General features: G+C 36.8%; 1 protein-coding gene across 1 annotated transcript in view; it reads left to right on the forward strand.

Annotated features, from left to right (window-relative positions):
- The window catches only part of col14a1a (collagen, type XIV, alpha 1a), a 219,102-nt gene that overhangs the window by 168,082 nt on the left and 37,318 nt on the right, over positions 1 to 13,702 (forward strand). Inside the window, exons 35-39 of the mRNA XM_057834300.1 lie at positions 1,267 to 1,344; positions 1,893 to 1,979; positions 7,530 to 7,583; positions 12,954 to 13,049; positions 13,409 to 13,462. Coding sequence (XP_057690283.1) covers positions 1,267 to 1,344; positions 1,893 to 1,979; positions 7,530 to 7,583; positions 12,954 to 13,049; positions 13,409 to 13,462 — 369 coding nt within the window. The remainder of the gene's footprint in view (positions 1 to 1,266; positions 1,345 to 1,892; positions 1,980 to 7,529; positions 7,584 to 12,953; positions 13,050 to 13,408; positions 13,463 to 13,702) is intronic.

Consider the following 13,702-nt stretch of genomic DNA (forward strand, 5'->3'; position numbering starts at 1 on the left):
TATGTGTGTGTCATGCACTCACTGTGTATGCGTTCTATCGATCCATATAAACTTTGAATTTAAGACAAAACAGTGATTATTTGTCTCCTCTTTTTGGAACAAAATATGATCCCACTAGAATGACGTAGAGCCAGCATGTGTAGTTATTTGTTCTGATGCTTCTGCGGGTTAGTTTAATCAGCACCGTGTTGGATGGTAGTTAGTGCACATGCATAATACTTGTCAATAGACAAAGGCAGTCTGAAGGGGCACACCAAAAAAACATATGACAAAAAAATCGGAATTGTGCATTAAGAACTGCGGTATGAGCTTAGTCTAAGTAACTTTTTCTTTGCAGAAATTTTAAATGAGCTACTTTGTACTTTTACTTTGAGTAGGATTTGAGCAAAATTTCATCAATCTAACAGTAAATTTACTTGAGTAAATTTTTCTTGGTACTTTTTCCACCCCTGCTCCCAGATCAGTAGATCCTTCCACGACTAAACTGCTAATGAATTGCGCCACCACAGGCTAATTGAACAATATCCTCACCCCACAAAGTGAGCTGCCATGCAGATTTGATTGCGTTTTCACTCATGGGAGAACTATTTTATCACCGAGCTGCAAAATTGCACTTGTGAATTTACAGTGTGTAGTGGCGCGGTGAATGACATGAGTCATCTCAAGTCATTCCGCTGCATTGAAAAGAAACATTTTCAAACATAAGCAGGCGACTAACGACTTCTTAGTTTGATTGTAAGCGTGAACGTGTAGGCCGACCCTCTAGAGAGCCAACTATTTGTATACAATTAAAGTTAATTCATCCCTCTTTAAAATTTAATTAGATCATGGGAACGAAACTTTGATAATGAAAGTAGAAACATTTAGCTGTTTAGCAAAGTATTAAACAATTCGGTTTTGAAAGCTGAGTAGTAGAGATTTTTTTTTTTTGTTCAGTTTTTTTGCAATATTTCTAAAAAAAAAAAAAAAAAAAAAAGTGCACATGTAAAAGCATTATTAGCTGTCTTACATGAAGTCTCCCAGGAAATAGAGAATTAGGTGGGTGGTGAGATATTGTGTGCTGTGTGCTAATGTGCAGACTCAAAATATTTATCTCAAAGAGGAAGGAGGACAAGTGGACTTTTTATCCACTTAACACATCACTGACCATTAACCCTAAACTGCCCCCTTCCTTCATCACATCACTTTAGATGTATGTACAATATGTCTCTTTGACCATATAAGCCAAAATGTGCTGAGTCTAACATTAGGGATATGTGTTTGCAGTTTCAACTCCAGATGTTTGATATCATCTGCAGTACATCGTGGGCAAGCAGGGATAAGTGTTGTGAACTGCCAGCTTTGGTAAGAACACATACACTCATGCTCCTCATTTCTGAATATGTAGTCATTTGGTGGGCATCACAGCTTGAGATGATCACAGCCGTAATTGTGCTTGTCATCAAATTGTGTGACAATAAAACCTGAACGAACAAACTGAAATTGCATCCAAACGACTTGGAATCAGTTCGAATGGCGATGGCCACAGGAGAAGCAGCTCCCGCGAATAACAGCACCTGCACTAATTTCATTTATAAAATTGAATTACAGGCAATAGGCACCCAGAGAATATACTGTGTGATGTTTTTATTTCCATTATGTTTTCATGTATACACACGGGAGATATACCTCATCGCAACACAACACTACAACACAATGACTGCAGAAAGAATCACAATCACCCTACATTACACCGTACACTGTTGTGGTGCCTAATAGCATAATTACTATATAAAAATGATGCTATTAGTCTCTTTCATGAACAAACAAGAGGAAAACAATTTTAATGGTGAAAAAATTAGATAATAAGTATATCAAGTCTTTCTGTTGCTTTGGTTGTCTTATGTATTTAGCGAGTTGAGGAGGATTGCCCTTCAATGCCTCAGGCCTGCACTTGTTCTCAAGAAAGCAAGGGACCGCCAGGACCTTCCGGACCTCCCGTGAGTCATTATTGTTCATGTGATCCGAATTCAAGATTGATTTTCGTTAATGAACTTTTTTTTTTTTGCTGGACCCTAATTTATTGATGTTTCTGGTTAACTGGTTTTCCTCAGAGAATTTGTTCTTGGATCCTAATTTCGTATTCACTCATTTGCCAGCGTTATCAAAAAGTGAAGAGATAGGCTTTAAATGACTAGTGAATTTGGTTCTTAACAATTCACCCATCAACGAAAGAGTCTAAATAAATAAAATCAATATTTTGTTTGAGACAATCTCACTTTCTATTCAATTCTGAAAGTTGCAATGGAGTAACTGTGTTTCAGAGATTGAAGAACACACAGTTAGGTAACACAAAAACAATATCATTTATAGCCTGAAACTTCTTGACATGATGCTCATTTTTCAATTAGTCTTTGCTTATCGCCCCCCTCTGTCTTTCAAATTACCGTATGTCCTGTGTTTTCTGCTATTCACTTAAAACGCGCCAAACTCTAAACTCTCAATCATTGCATTTGTTTCTGTCGGCAACACCGAGTCTGAAACAGTAATTAAGAGGTGATTTCATTTATCACAGACGATTGTGATCTAATACAATTTCTTTCCCCATGCAACCCATTCATTTGAGGGATCAACATGTCTACTTGCCACTGTCGTTCTAATTTTCTAATTACCTCCCACTAAGAAGCCTGTAGTGCGACAATACAGCAGCCCAGTAACAAATAGCCAATATATATGTTAATGCACAACTTCTACCATTTTGTTTTCCTTCCTTCACCCCTTTTTGTGTATGAATTTTTATTTTACTTTCATTCTTCAGCCAACAGCAGCACAGCATGCAGCTGTGATGCTTTCTTTGGGGGCCATCCTATTATTTTCTTTTATGTCCTCGTCATCCCAACACTGACTCTCTTTTTGCTGCTGCTTTATGTCTCCTTTCACTGTTTGTTTTGCCCTGCAGCTTTGAATAGACTACTTAAATCACATTGTAACTTCGGAATATGGCAGTCAGTGAATGCCATGATGGAATAAATTTATTCATTACTTTGAAAGCGCAATGTTCATCATGCTTGATGTGTGTCTACCATGTACAGTTTCTTCTTTAAATACAATAGACTGACCATATTTCAATGAGTGACATTCTAGTTTTTTGAGATACGGGCCATCAGTCGGCTGATTTATCGACTTTGAAATGCAAACTTAGCTGACTTACCATATGATCGTTGCATGGGGTCAATGAACTCAATTCAGCTCACTTCACTATAAGCAGCAGTTTGGCACATAGTGAAAAAAAATCATCCAAAAAAGGTTACAAGCAGTTTAATGCTACTTTGAGTTGAAGTTTGCTGTCAAACCACACTCAAAACAAAGAGAATTGTTTGATGTGCGTTTAAAACAACTACAGTACATACTGTAGGTTTGCCGTTTTTAAAATAAAATGCTGCTTAGATTAAGCTGTTCATTAAAATGTCTTATAAAGGATTTCAATTGCAATCCTTAGCAAAAAAAACAAACAAACAACTAGTAAAGTTTATCAATAAAACTGGTATTCATAAATCTTATATTTGAATATATGAGCAGCAAATTAAAGCAATTAGCACAGAAGTGTTTGCATCTACGCAGAAATTCTCACAGTGGACTTTGTTTCGGAATATCTTTATCCAAGCTGGAGCCATAGACTTCATAATGTAATTGACGGGACATGGGGCGCAGGGCCGATAAATAGGGGGCCTGCATTGTAAATACATGCTTAAATCCCTGAATTCTTTATAGATATTGACGTAAAACAGTCTAGATTTTTGGTTTGAAGCTTAAGAAACCGGGCAGGTAGCATTTATTTTACTTAAATTTACGTAAATACAGTGGTACCTAGACATACGTCACGCGATCTTTTCGATATCCGACGTAAAATTTGACTCGCCATTTGTTTCTACATCTGACGACATGCTCGAAATACGACAACATGACAGCACCGCAGACGAACGCACAGCAGATTTTCTTGTGTGAGAAATTAACTGAGGTTTCAAAAAGATTGGGACAGGTGGTGAAACCAACAAGCTTACCTTCTAAATGAAGATGCAAGTTATAGAGAAATATGAACACGGGGTGCACATCCGTGAATTGGCTCAACAAGGCATCTCCACGGTCCTCGTCCGACCATCGTTCGCCAGACTTTATAAGTTGACAATTATTATTGTGGTAACATCGCCAAAGAAATTGCCAGCTTCGTCAGGTTTTTATCATTTATTTCACAACTTATCCAACACAAAGTTGACGGTGTTCTCAAGAAAACATTTAAAGTGAAAAGTGAAATTCTTCCTCTCTCTGACACCTCTCTGCGTTCAGGTACAGCAAAAAACGTTCGCCACATTAGAACCCGATTAGTTACATTATTACAGGAATTATTATTATTATATTATTATTCCGTTTTTTTTATTTATAATTTATTTGTTTTGCTTTGTGTAACTGCCATTTGTAATAGTACCAGTAGTATTTATTAAGGATTTAATGTAGGTTTTTGGGCTGTGGAACGAATTAATGGAATTATAATGTATTCCTATAGGAAAATCCAGCTCGACATGTGACCATTTCGACTTACAAACAAGGTCCTGGAATGAATTACCGTATTGGCCAGAATATAAGACGGTGTATTTTGCATCTAAATAAGACTGAAAAAGTGGGGGTCGTCTTATATTCACGGTCTAGACATTATACCCATTCACGACGCTAGATAGTGCCAGCTGTAATTGAAGCGATGTTCTGTCATGACGGATCTCAGCTACTCTCAAGTTTAACCAGTTTGCATTATTTTATTTATTGCAATGTTTTTCCTTATTCAGATTTGTTTCAAGACTACAGTTACAGTTAGACTTCACTTTGATGGTTAATGCAGTTATTGCAATTTTGTTGTTTTATCACAATAGATTGGTTTATTTACATTTCAAAAACCAGAAGCCATTCATTTACGAATGTGATTGCACTTTAGTTTCCATATTTAAATGTTCAGATATTAAGATTTGAATGAGGCAAAAAAAAACATGCTTTTTCTCTCAAATATATTGTTATAATCATTTGTTTCAGATGTACTGTATTTATTTTCTGTATAAAAATTAATTTGGTATTCAAAAAATCTTTTTTCAAACTTGAGTCTTGAAAAAGAGGGGGTCGTCTTATAATCAGGGCCGTCTTATATTCGGGCCAATACGGTAACTTCTTATGTAGAGGTACCATTGTATTGCGAACTATGATGCCAATTTCTTAGCGGCAAATTTCTCAATTTTTTTTTTTCACAACGTTTCAAAATGCATGCATGGTACGAAAAATATAATAATTACCTCGAATCCTCGAACAAATCACTCCTGAGACAATCCTTCCTGTTTGTATGTGGTACAGCTTTCGTACTTTTTGAAACGAAATCCACCGTAAGTTCGCTGCGTACGTGTGTTTGTGAATAGCTCCTCTTGATGTGGGCGGCCCACGACTTGAAGAAGTTGCACTGTGCATGGCCGAGCTAACCCGTCAATAATGATGATGTCTAGCCTGGAGCATCCTTAAAAGTCAGAATTTTAAAAAAGCACGGAAATACTGTATCCAGTTTTTCATCAACAATACAAACTGGATCTAATTTGTTTTCCAGAGTCCTATCAAATCAATCAAACTGTTTTAAAGATGTATGAGTAAGATGCTGAGTGTATAAAGCACAGAACATGTTTTGTGGGCCAAAGGATAAATATAAATCTGCAGTTGGAGGGTATTTTTACTATGGGAAGTAATGTCTTCCAAGTAGAACAATTTATAGCTCCAGGGACATGCTGGAGCTGTAGTTTGATGACAGTTTGTTGGGCTGAGACCTCTAGATGTGTCTACAACTAAATACAGTTGTAAAGAGCATTTAAATGACACCTTTTCCTGTGTTATTGAGTAAGCATAGGTTTTAAAAAAAAAATTGCATTTTCAATGAAGATGGTCATTTGTGTAAAGTTTATATGAAAACAAAATATGCTGATTTGCAAGTCCTGTCAAATGTGTATTCAATTGAAAAGGCAGCAAATGATCAAACTAGCCATCAGTGTCACAGATTCTGTTAAAACTTTTATGGTCAAGGTTGTTTAGTCAGACAGTTGTTCACCTATATGTTCCAAACATTTATTTATTAATCAATGTATTTATTTTATTTATTTCTTTAAGCAATCCTGAACTTTCCCATTCTATTGTTGCCTTTTGTCCCAGGTTTTTTTTTTTTTTGGAACGTACAGCAAGCATCTAATTCAAAATGAAAAGCTGAAAATCGCTAATAAAAAACCCGAGCATTAAATATGTTCTCTTTGTAGTGTATTTAAGTGACGGCAGGTAGGTTGGTAGAAGTATTTGGAAATCATTGTATTCTGTTTTTATTATATTTTAAAGGTGCAATGAAATATGACGACAAGTGACTTTAGAATGATAGTGGACCATCTTTTGGATGCAAAACCATCTAAAAAAAATTTTTTTAAAGTAAAGAAAAAGGTTTAATAATGAAATTAGATCCCAGTTACCGTGTGTCTTAATTTCTCAGCTGCCTTGGACGACTAAAAAAATCTCCAACGAGAACATGATGTCACACCCAGAATGAGCTGCAGATTTTTGCAGTCTGCTAGCCTGCTCGAATGGAGTTCCTATTATGTTGCTAACATGTGACTGTTCTGTCATTCTGTCAATATTTACTAGCTTGCGCAGCACTAGAAAGCTCCAAATGATCATCAATTCTGGTTGTGATGTCACAACCAGAATTGCTGACAAAATGGAAGTTCCCTGATGCATTGTTCTGGGTGGAATGACAATGAAATGGTGAATTAAACTGCCAGATTTGAGTGGCAAATTGGTTTCCTCATATAAAATTACATTAAGAGTAATAATACTTATAATCATGATAATACATTTTATTTCAAATCGCCTCTCTGAACACCCAAGGTCACTGTACAAGAAGAACAAATAAAAGACACAGATCAAAAGCAAAATGTAACACGAAATTAAAAAGACATAGCATGTAGGAGAACAGAGGTCCAGCTGCGAATGATAATTTGAACAGGTGGGTTTTGAGTCTGTATTTGAAGTGCATTAGTGCAGTCATTATCATTTTTTTGACATGGTTAACATTTCATAGCACCTAATTCAAAAACAATCATACTTCACTGGAATTGGGGTTTTTACAGACAGGAATTAACCTTTACTTATGTTATTTAGCTTTATTAGACTAATTAACATTTTTTTCCAAGCCATTCATCTGCTTTATCTGTCAATTGTAAGATTCCAATGTGGCCCTTGAGCACACCACCCTAACTTAATGCCATTTACTGCACTGTAGTACTTATAGTTTGTGCCAAAAAATGAGTTAAATTTATATGTATGACCATTCTTGTGGCATAAAGTATTTTTTTCTATATGTACACACAAACAATGTTTGTGTCCAAGTGTTTTACATTTTCCTTTCAAACAAAGGTGTACATCTATATTCTCAGATAAGTACTTTTTATCAGAAAGATTATTCTGTGTTGTGTCATGCTGTGTATTAGGGTGGTCCGGGGATACGAGGCACACGAGGAGACAGAGGGGAACCTGGAGTGACGGTAAGTAAAAATCCTTGTTGTATTGTTCCGCCATGCTAGACGCATGTAACACTTCCCTTGAGCATGATACAGTTTGTCCCCCTAAATCCATTTTTAAAAAATATGAAATAGTAAAAGAATTAAATAAGCTTCATGTTGGAAATAAAATGTATATTTAAGTACCAATTACATTTTCAAATGGATATAACCAGTTTCACAAAGACACTGATTTCAATTAGCTTTTTGCAGAAATGAGGAAAAGTCTACTCGTTAGGGTATTGTGAAATTTATCTTCATTCTGAAAAGAGAGATATTAAAACATCAAAGTTAATGAGTTCTTATACATTACTTTAAAATCTGTGATTATTAAGCAAGAATTTGCTGAATAGACATACTATTGGAATGTAGAGAATGCATTTTTTTTTTTTTTTTTTTAAATTCCTACGCATTGGTTGATTTGGAGCAGGGGTCCTGAAATACAAATCTTGAAGGTCCACAATTATTTTTTTCATACAAGCATGGGTCCATTTGTTAATGTCGGTCAAGTGCAAGGTAGGTCGAAGGTGGTAATGGTGGTTTTCTTTGGACCAAACATAAATACAATGGACATTTTGATTAAATAAAAATAAATTAACAAAACATTTTTTTGACTTAAAATGAAAATACAAAAAAAAAAAAACATGCAAGAACAATGTTTACGCATGTATACTAAATAATTGACTAGATCTGTCATTAAGGTGCAAACAATAACTATTGACAGTACATTTTGTAACTGTAAAACACTGCTGGACAAAAAAGAAAACGTGCAAGTAGTACAGTACATGTTCACTTGTTCAGAACATACATGACAAGCTATGTCATCAAGGTGCAAACATAACAATTATTGACAGTAACTTTAACTGTAAAACACTGCTCAATGAGAGAAATGGCATTTGGGGGTGACAAAGCTGTTTACCCACATCATCAGCCAGTACTTCAGTGCATCTTGTGGTTGATAAATCTGAGAGTGAGATTTGATTTTTGTTGTCATTTTCTCCTTTTCTTTCCCTTTGAACACTGCTGTCATCACTTCATACACTCTTTTATTATTTCATCATCAGAGAACGGCTTCTTATGTTTGTCATTCCATTTTTCATTGAAAAGGCAATTTTCGTTGTCCACTTTTCTTCTCTTGGTCAACTTTGAGCATGCCATTTTGTTCTATTCGGTCTTCTACTGGTGGCACGTGTGGTGTTAGTGAACGTTGCTTAACTTTGGGAGCTTCTACTGGTGGCATGTGTGGTTTAAGTGAACGTTGCTTAACGTTGTGATCTTGAACGTTGCCCGCATACAGCGAGAGTGCCGGGGTAATACGGGGAAATAAATAAATCACGTTTGCTCACAGTGACTCACTCTCTCGAATGAAAAATAAATATACGACAGCATGTACAAACACATTGCAAAGTGCCGAGTGCAACTCGTGTTTGAGGTTGCTGACACTGCTGCCCATGCTAGTAAGTAGCATGCAGGATCTCTCAGCCAAACAGCGCATCCGTGCACGCTCTCTCAGCCAATCAGCGCATCCGTGCACGCTCTCTCAGCCAATCAGCGCATCCACACAGGCTCTCTCAGTCAATCAGCGCATCGTTGTCAAGGCGATGACAACAGAAGTGAAAACATGTAAGATATTTGACCAAAAATCAAACAGAATTTAGCGATAGAATAGTTGCGCATAGCGATAAATCGGCAATTCATACAAATGATGTATGTTGAAAAAAAGTTTTTTTTTTCTTTCGTGTTTTCGTATGTCTGTGGGTCCGCATAGGGGTGTGCTGTGGTCCGGTCGTGGACCGCGGTCCGCTAATTGAGCACCACGGATTTAGAGCTTATTATGAAATATGGTTTAGATGAAGGAAGTGGTGTGACTTTTATTTTTGAGACAAATGCAATGCATTCATGCGGTTGAGCTATAATGCTACAGGCAGTGAGAAGGCCCCCCACATAAGGAACAACTAAGGGAGGATCAATAAAACCACCCACTTCATCTCTCAGCAGTGTTCACAAGCACTTGCTGACTATACATTCTACATATGTTTGGTCCACGCCTGATCTCCAAGGACAGAACAGCGCTCATCTATTTGTCTATTGAAGTGCTGGGGGGAAATAGTACTGGGTGGGAAATGCTCACAAACAATGAGTCTTATACTGTAAAACATCCACCTATTCATTCTCGAGGCATGTCAATATAATCATCCCTTGGAAAAAGACAAAAAATGTGTGCGATTTGTCTAAATGGCGAACATAACTGATTGTACTTACCACCTAACATTTAGTGAGTGGCGTACCACTTTTACACATTATATTCATGATTTCATGGAAGATTTTTATATGGTGTTTTTTTATATATTTGTTGTCTGGTAAAGTGTAACTAACCGTCCAGCTGTTGATAGAGGTTCCCAGTTCCGTGCCTCCATTCCCTTCATGGTCATTTAGTCTGACATATGGGAAACGTGTTTTAGATAGGGTTGTTCCTAACACTCGATCATGCAGGGTGGCCTTTCAGTAAGTCAATAAGAAAATATTATGGTTATCGGAAAGAGTATCAAGCAATGAACATGAGCTGGCCCACCCAGGAGACTTTTGAGAAATTCCCAAGAATGAACTATGGGCAGAAAAATGACATTTTTATGTGTGTTATGTGAGATGCATTTCAGTACGCGGCTGGCACATTCATATGCTGCGCACATACTTACCTGCAAGATCACAATTGCATTCTCACAAAGACATTTTCAGCCATGCTATTTCAAGAGCTTGTGTTGACCTCCTGCCACCACCAGCATATTCCCATTTATTTGCAATATGAAGATAATTGGTTTAGAATGAAAAAAAAAAAGAACTAATCTGATCTCATTTCGGTTTACATACTTTTACTTTTTATTTGTTACATTTTGTACTGTATGTATTTAAAGGGGGGGGGGGCTTATCGCCTATTTTTCAGGCGTATGGTATCATTCTAAAGTACATTCAAGCAACAGTCAGAGGTGGGTAGAGTAGCCAAAGATTTTACTCAAGAGTAGCGTTACCTCAAAATATTATTACTTAAGTAAAAGTAGTCATCCAAAACATTAACTTAAGTACAAGTAAAAAAGTATTTGGTGAAGAGAATACTCAGGTAACTGATTACATTGTTAGATTTGTTTTAAACAATGGTATATTTTTTTTTCTAAAAACAATATGATCTAAAACGAAATTATATTGTACTATAACCTATTTGACCATTTTACGCCATGACAATACATAAAAATTAGAATTGTCCGCTATTGTCGGCTAGCCAATGATATCAGCCGATAAAAGCATTTTTAAATGATATCAGATAATATCCACATCAGTTTTTCATTATCGGTTTTGGGCCAATATACATATGGCAGTGCTGTCATGTCCACTTATTGCCTGCCTGTATTTCTGGTCCTGGTGGTGTTAGATGTAATTTGTTTTGGAAAGCTCCAGCACTTTCTGCTGATGTTATCATATGTCGACGTGGGCTCATTGCCAATAGAGAGAGCTAAATGGACGAGCTAACATCTGCAGCCAGTGTAGCATAGCAGTTCTTGCCATCTCACCATGTTGTTTGTGCCTTATACAAGAATCACTTGTAAGTTATATTCCTTTGTTTCATATTCATAAGAGTTGTGTAGTATATTGGAAATATGTATATTTTGTTTTATTTTGGTTACATTGTTTCATCACTTGCTAGCTGTAATGCCAGTTGCTCTTCAAATTGACACATGGTGTATACTTTGCTTTATTTGTGACTTTATTTCATAATATTGAAATGTTTGTTGTTTTCAATTTTACAAAAAAATATATCAGTGCTCTTGTCAAGAGAAAGATGACCACAGTAAAGCCAATTCAACTTTACTCCAGCGTCTGACTTCTCTGTAGAGCCTGATTTGTTGGCTATCTGTCGGTTTGTGTACCCACACACACATTGAGGACACTTGCACTTGATCCAAAAACTGATTTTTGCACTATTTTGACTCCAACAATAAATATAGTGGTGCACTATAGGCACTCTTTCCATAACTTCAGTTGAAGAGGTTCTCTTATTTTTCACAAAACATTTATTTGGAAAACCTTGAAGTTGTTACATTTATCATTATTGAAGCATCCAGTGGGGCATCACAATACAATTAGCCATAATGCCTGTGTAGTTTTTGGCAGCCCTTTTAATTTTCGTCTTAGGCTTTTGGACGATAACACTTATTACTCTCAATCATATTTTAGTCCTCACAAAATGTGTTTGTCTTCGTCTAGTTTTTGTTGATGAAAACTAATTTTGTCTACTCAGAAAAATAAATAAATAGGTTTCCAACTATTTCAAATGAACATTGACAGACAAGCACATATTGTAGCCTCTACAAGGACAACGCCAACTTGGTGATAATACACACTCGGCAGGAAAACGGTATATTATTTTCAATGAGTTATACCCACATGGACGCCATGAACTGTATTTAAAAAAAAAAAAAAAAAAAAGATGTCCTAGAGGTTAAGAGGACGCGTGCAGTTAGCCTTAGCATTAACCTAATGCGTTAGCGTTAACCTAGTGCTAACGCAAATGCAATACCAACACTATGAGTTACATTTAGTGTCTGGTGATCACTCAGCACTGACCTTTGATAGCTAAAGCACCGTTTTATATTGTCTCTGGCCAAGATAAGAAAATATCTTACCGTGTATGCAAGCTGGAGTGACTGGAGACGACACTGGTGGATCCGGGGGGGGGAGCACGTCATGAGTGACTCAACCAGACGCAGGCTATCTACAAATTAAATATCACACATTCTGAACATGTGACAGAAAGTATTGTGCATTTTTGCATTCTTGTCTCGTCAGAGGAAAACTGGCATTTCTATCGTTATGTTTTAGTCTCCCAAAACACGTTTCTAGCTCGTTGGCATCTTGTCATTGTCATGAAAAAAAGTGTTCATTGAGGAAATATTTTCGTTGTCATCTTTGATGACGAAAACAACACTGCAAAATACTTTATGTTAAGTTCACGACTGCATATATCGGTAGCGGTTTGATATCGGTTTCGGAATATAGAAGTTGGACAATATCGGGATATTCGTTAAAAAGTCATTATCGCACAATTCTAATAAAAATCATTGACTTCTAACAAAAATAAATCTACAGAAATGAACCATCAACCCCCAAAGAGCATGAGTGCCCTAAAGTGAAGACAACATATTTCCTATCATGAAATTCAAACAATCATATCTCTGCTTTTCCGTGGTCTATCAGTGCCAAATAAAGACTGGGAGAGAGGTTGAAATCTGCACTTTTGAGAAATATTGACGGCAGTTAAAAAAAAATTTTTTTTTGCTTTTTTTTTTTGTGATATGTTCATAGGGGCCTCCAGGACCTGTTGGAGAGGCTGGGTCTGCTGGACCACCAGGACTGCCTGGTCCTCAGGGACCCAGTGGGCTCTCTATTCAAGGGCCTCCGGTAAGATATGCTTGTTCATAACATTTACAAAAAATATAGGTTCCAGTACCTGTGCATAATGTTTAATTTTTTTGCACGGATCTTACATGAATAGATCAGAAAAGTCAGAAAAATCTGTTCTCACAAGTGGGCAGATAGATCACATTGTGTGTATACACATGTTGTATGCTATCAAACACATGCCAGCATAAGATGTCTAAAAAGATCTTACCAGACATTTATAGGCTCCAGTCCAAAGCACACTCAAGTTTGAGGAGAACTATATGAAAGAAAACTGATGTTTGTTTCTTTGCTCCCTTGATATCTGTCGCGATGACTGCTATCATTCAAACAGCTGACATGTGGAACACTGTTTGCAGGGTGCTGCTGGGGAGAAGGGAGAAACGGGTGAGATCGGCCCAGCCGGTCCAATGGTAAGAAATGCTGTGCAACTATTTCAAACATCAAACCTTGTAAAAGCAAAACGAAGCTCTGTCAAACATGGACCTGTTTGCTAGTCTACCTGACAGTCACACATTCTAGTCCTCACTCCATTTCGGTCATGATCAAATGAACTGAAACCCTGGCTTTACTGTTTAGAAATTGTTCTTCTCCATGTATATGCATGTGCGTGCATGCGTAGCAAATACAAATGAGCATCCAATATATTATCA

This window comes from Corythoichthys intestinalis, chromosome 4, assembly GCF_030265065.1.
Source record: "Corythoichthys intestinalis isolate RoL2023-P3 chromosome 4, ASM3026506v1, whole genome shotgun sequence".
NCBI classification, from domain to species: domain Eukaryota; kingdom Metazoa; phylum Chordata; class Actinopteri; order Syngnathiformes; family Syngnathidae; genus Corythoichthys; species Corythoichthys intestinalis.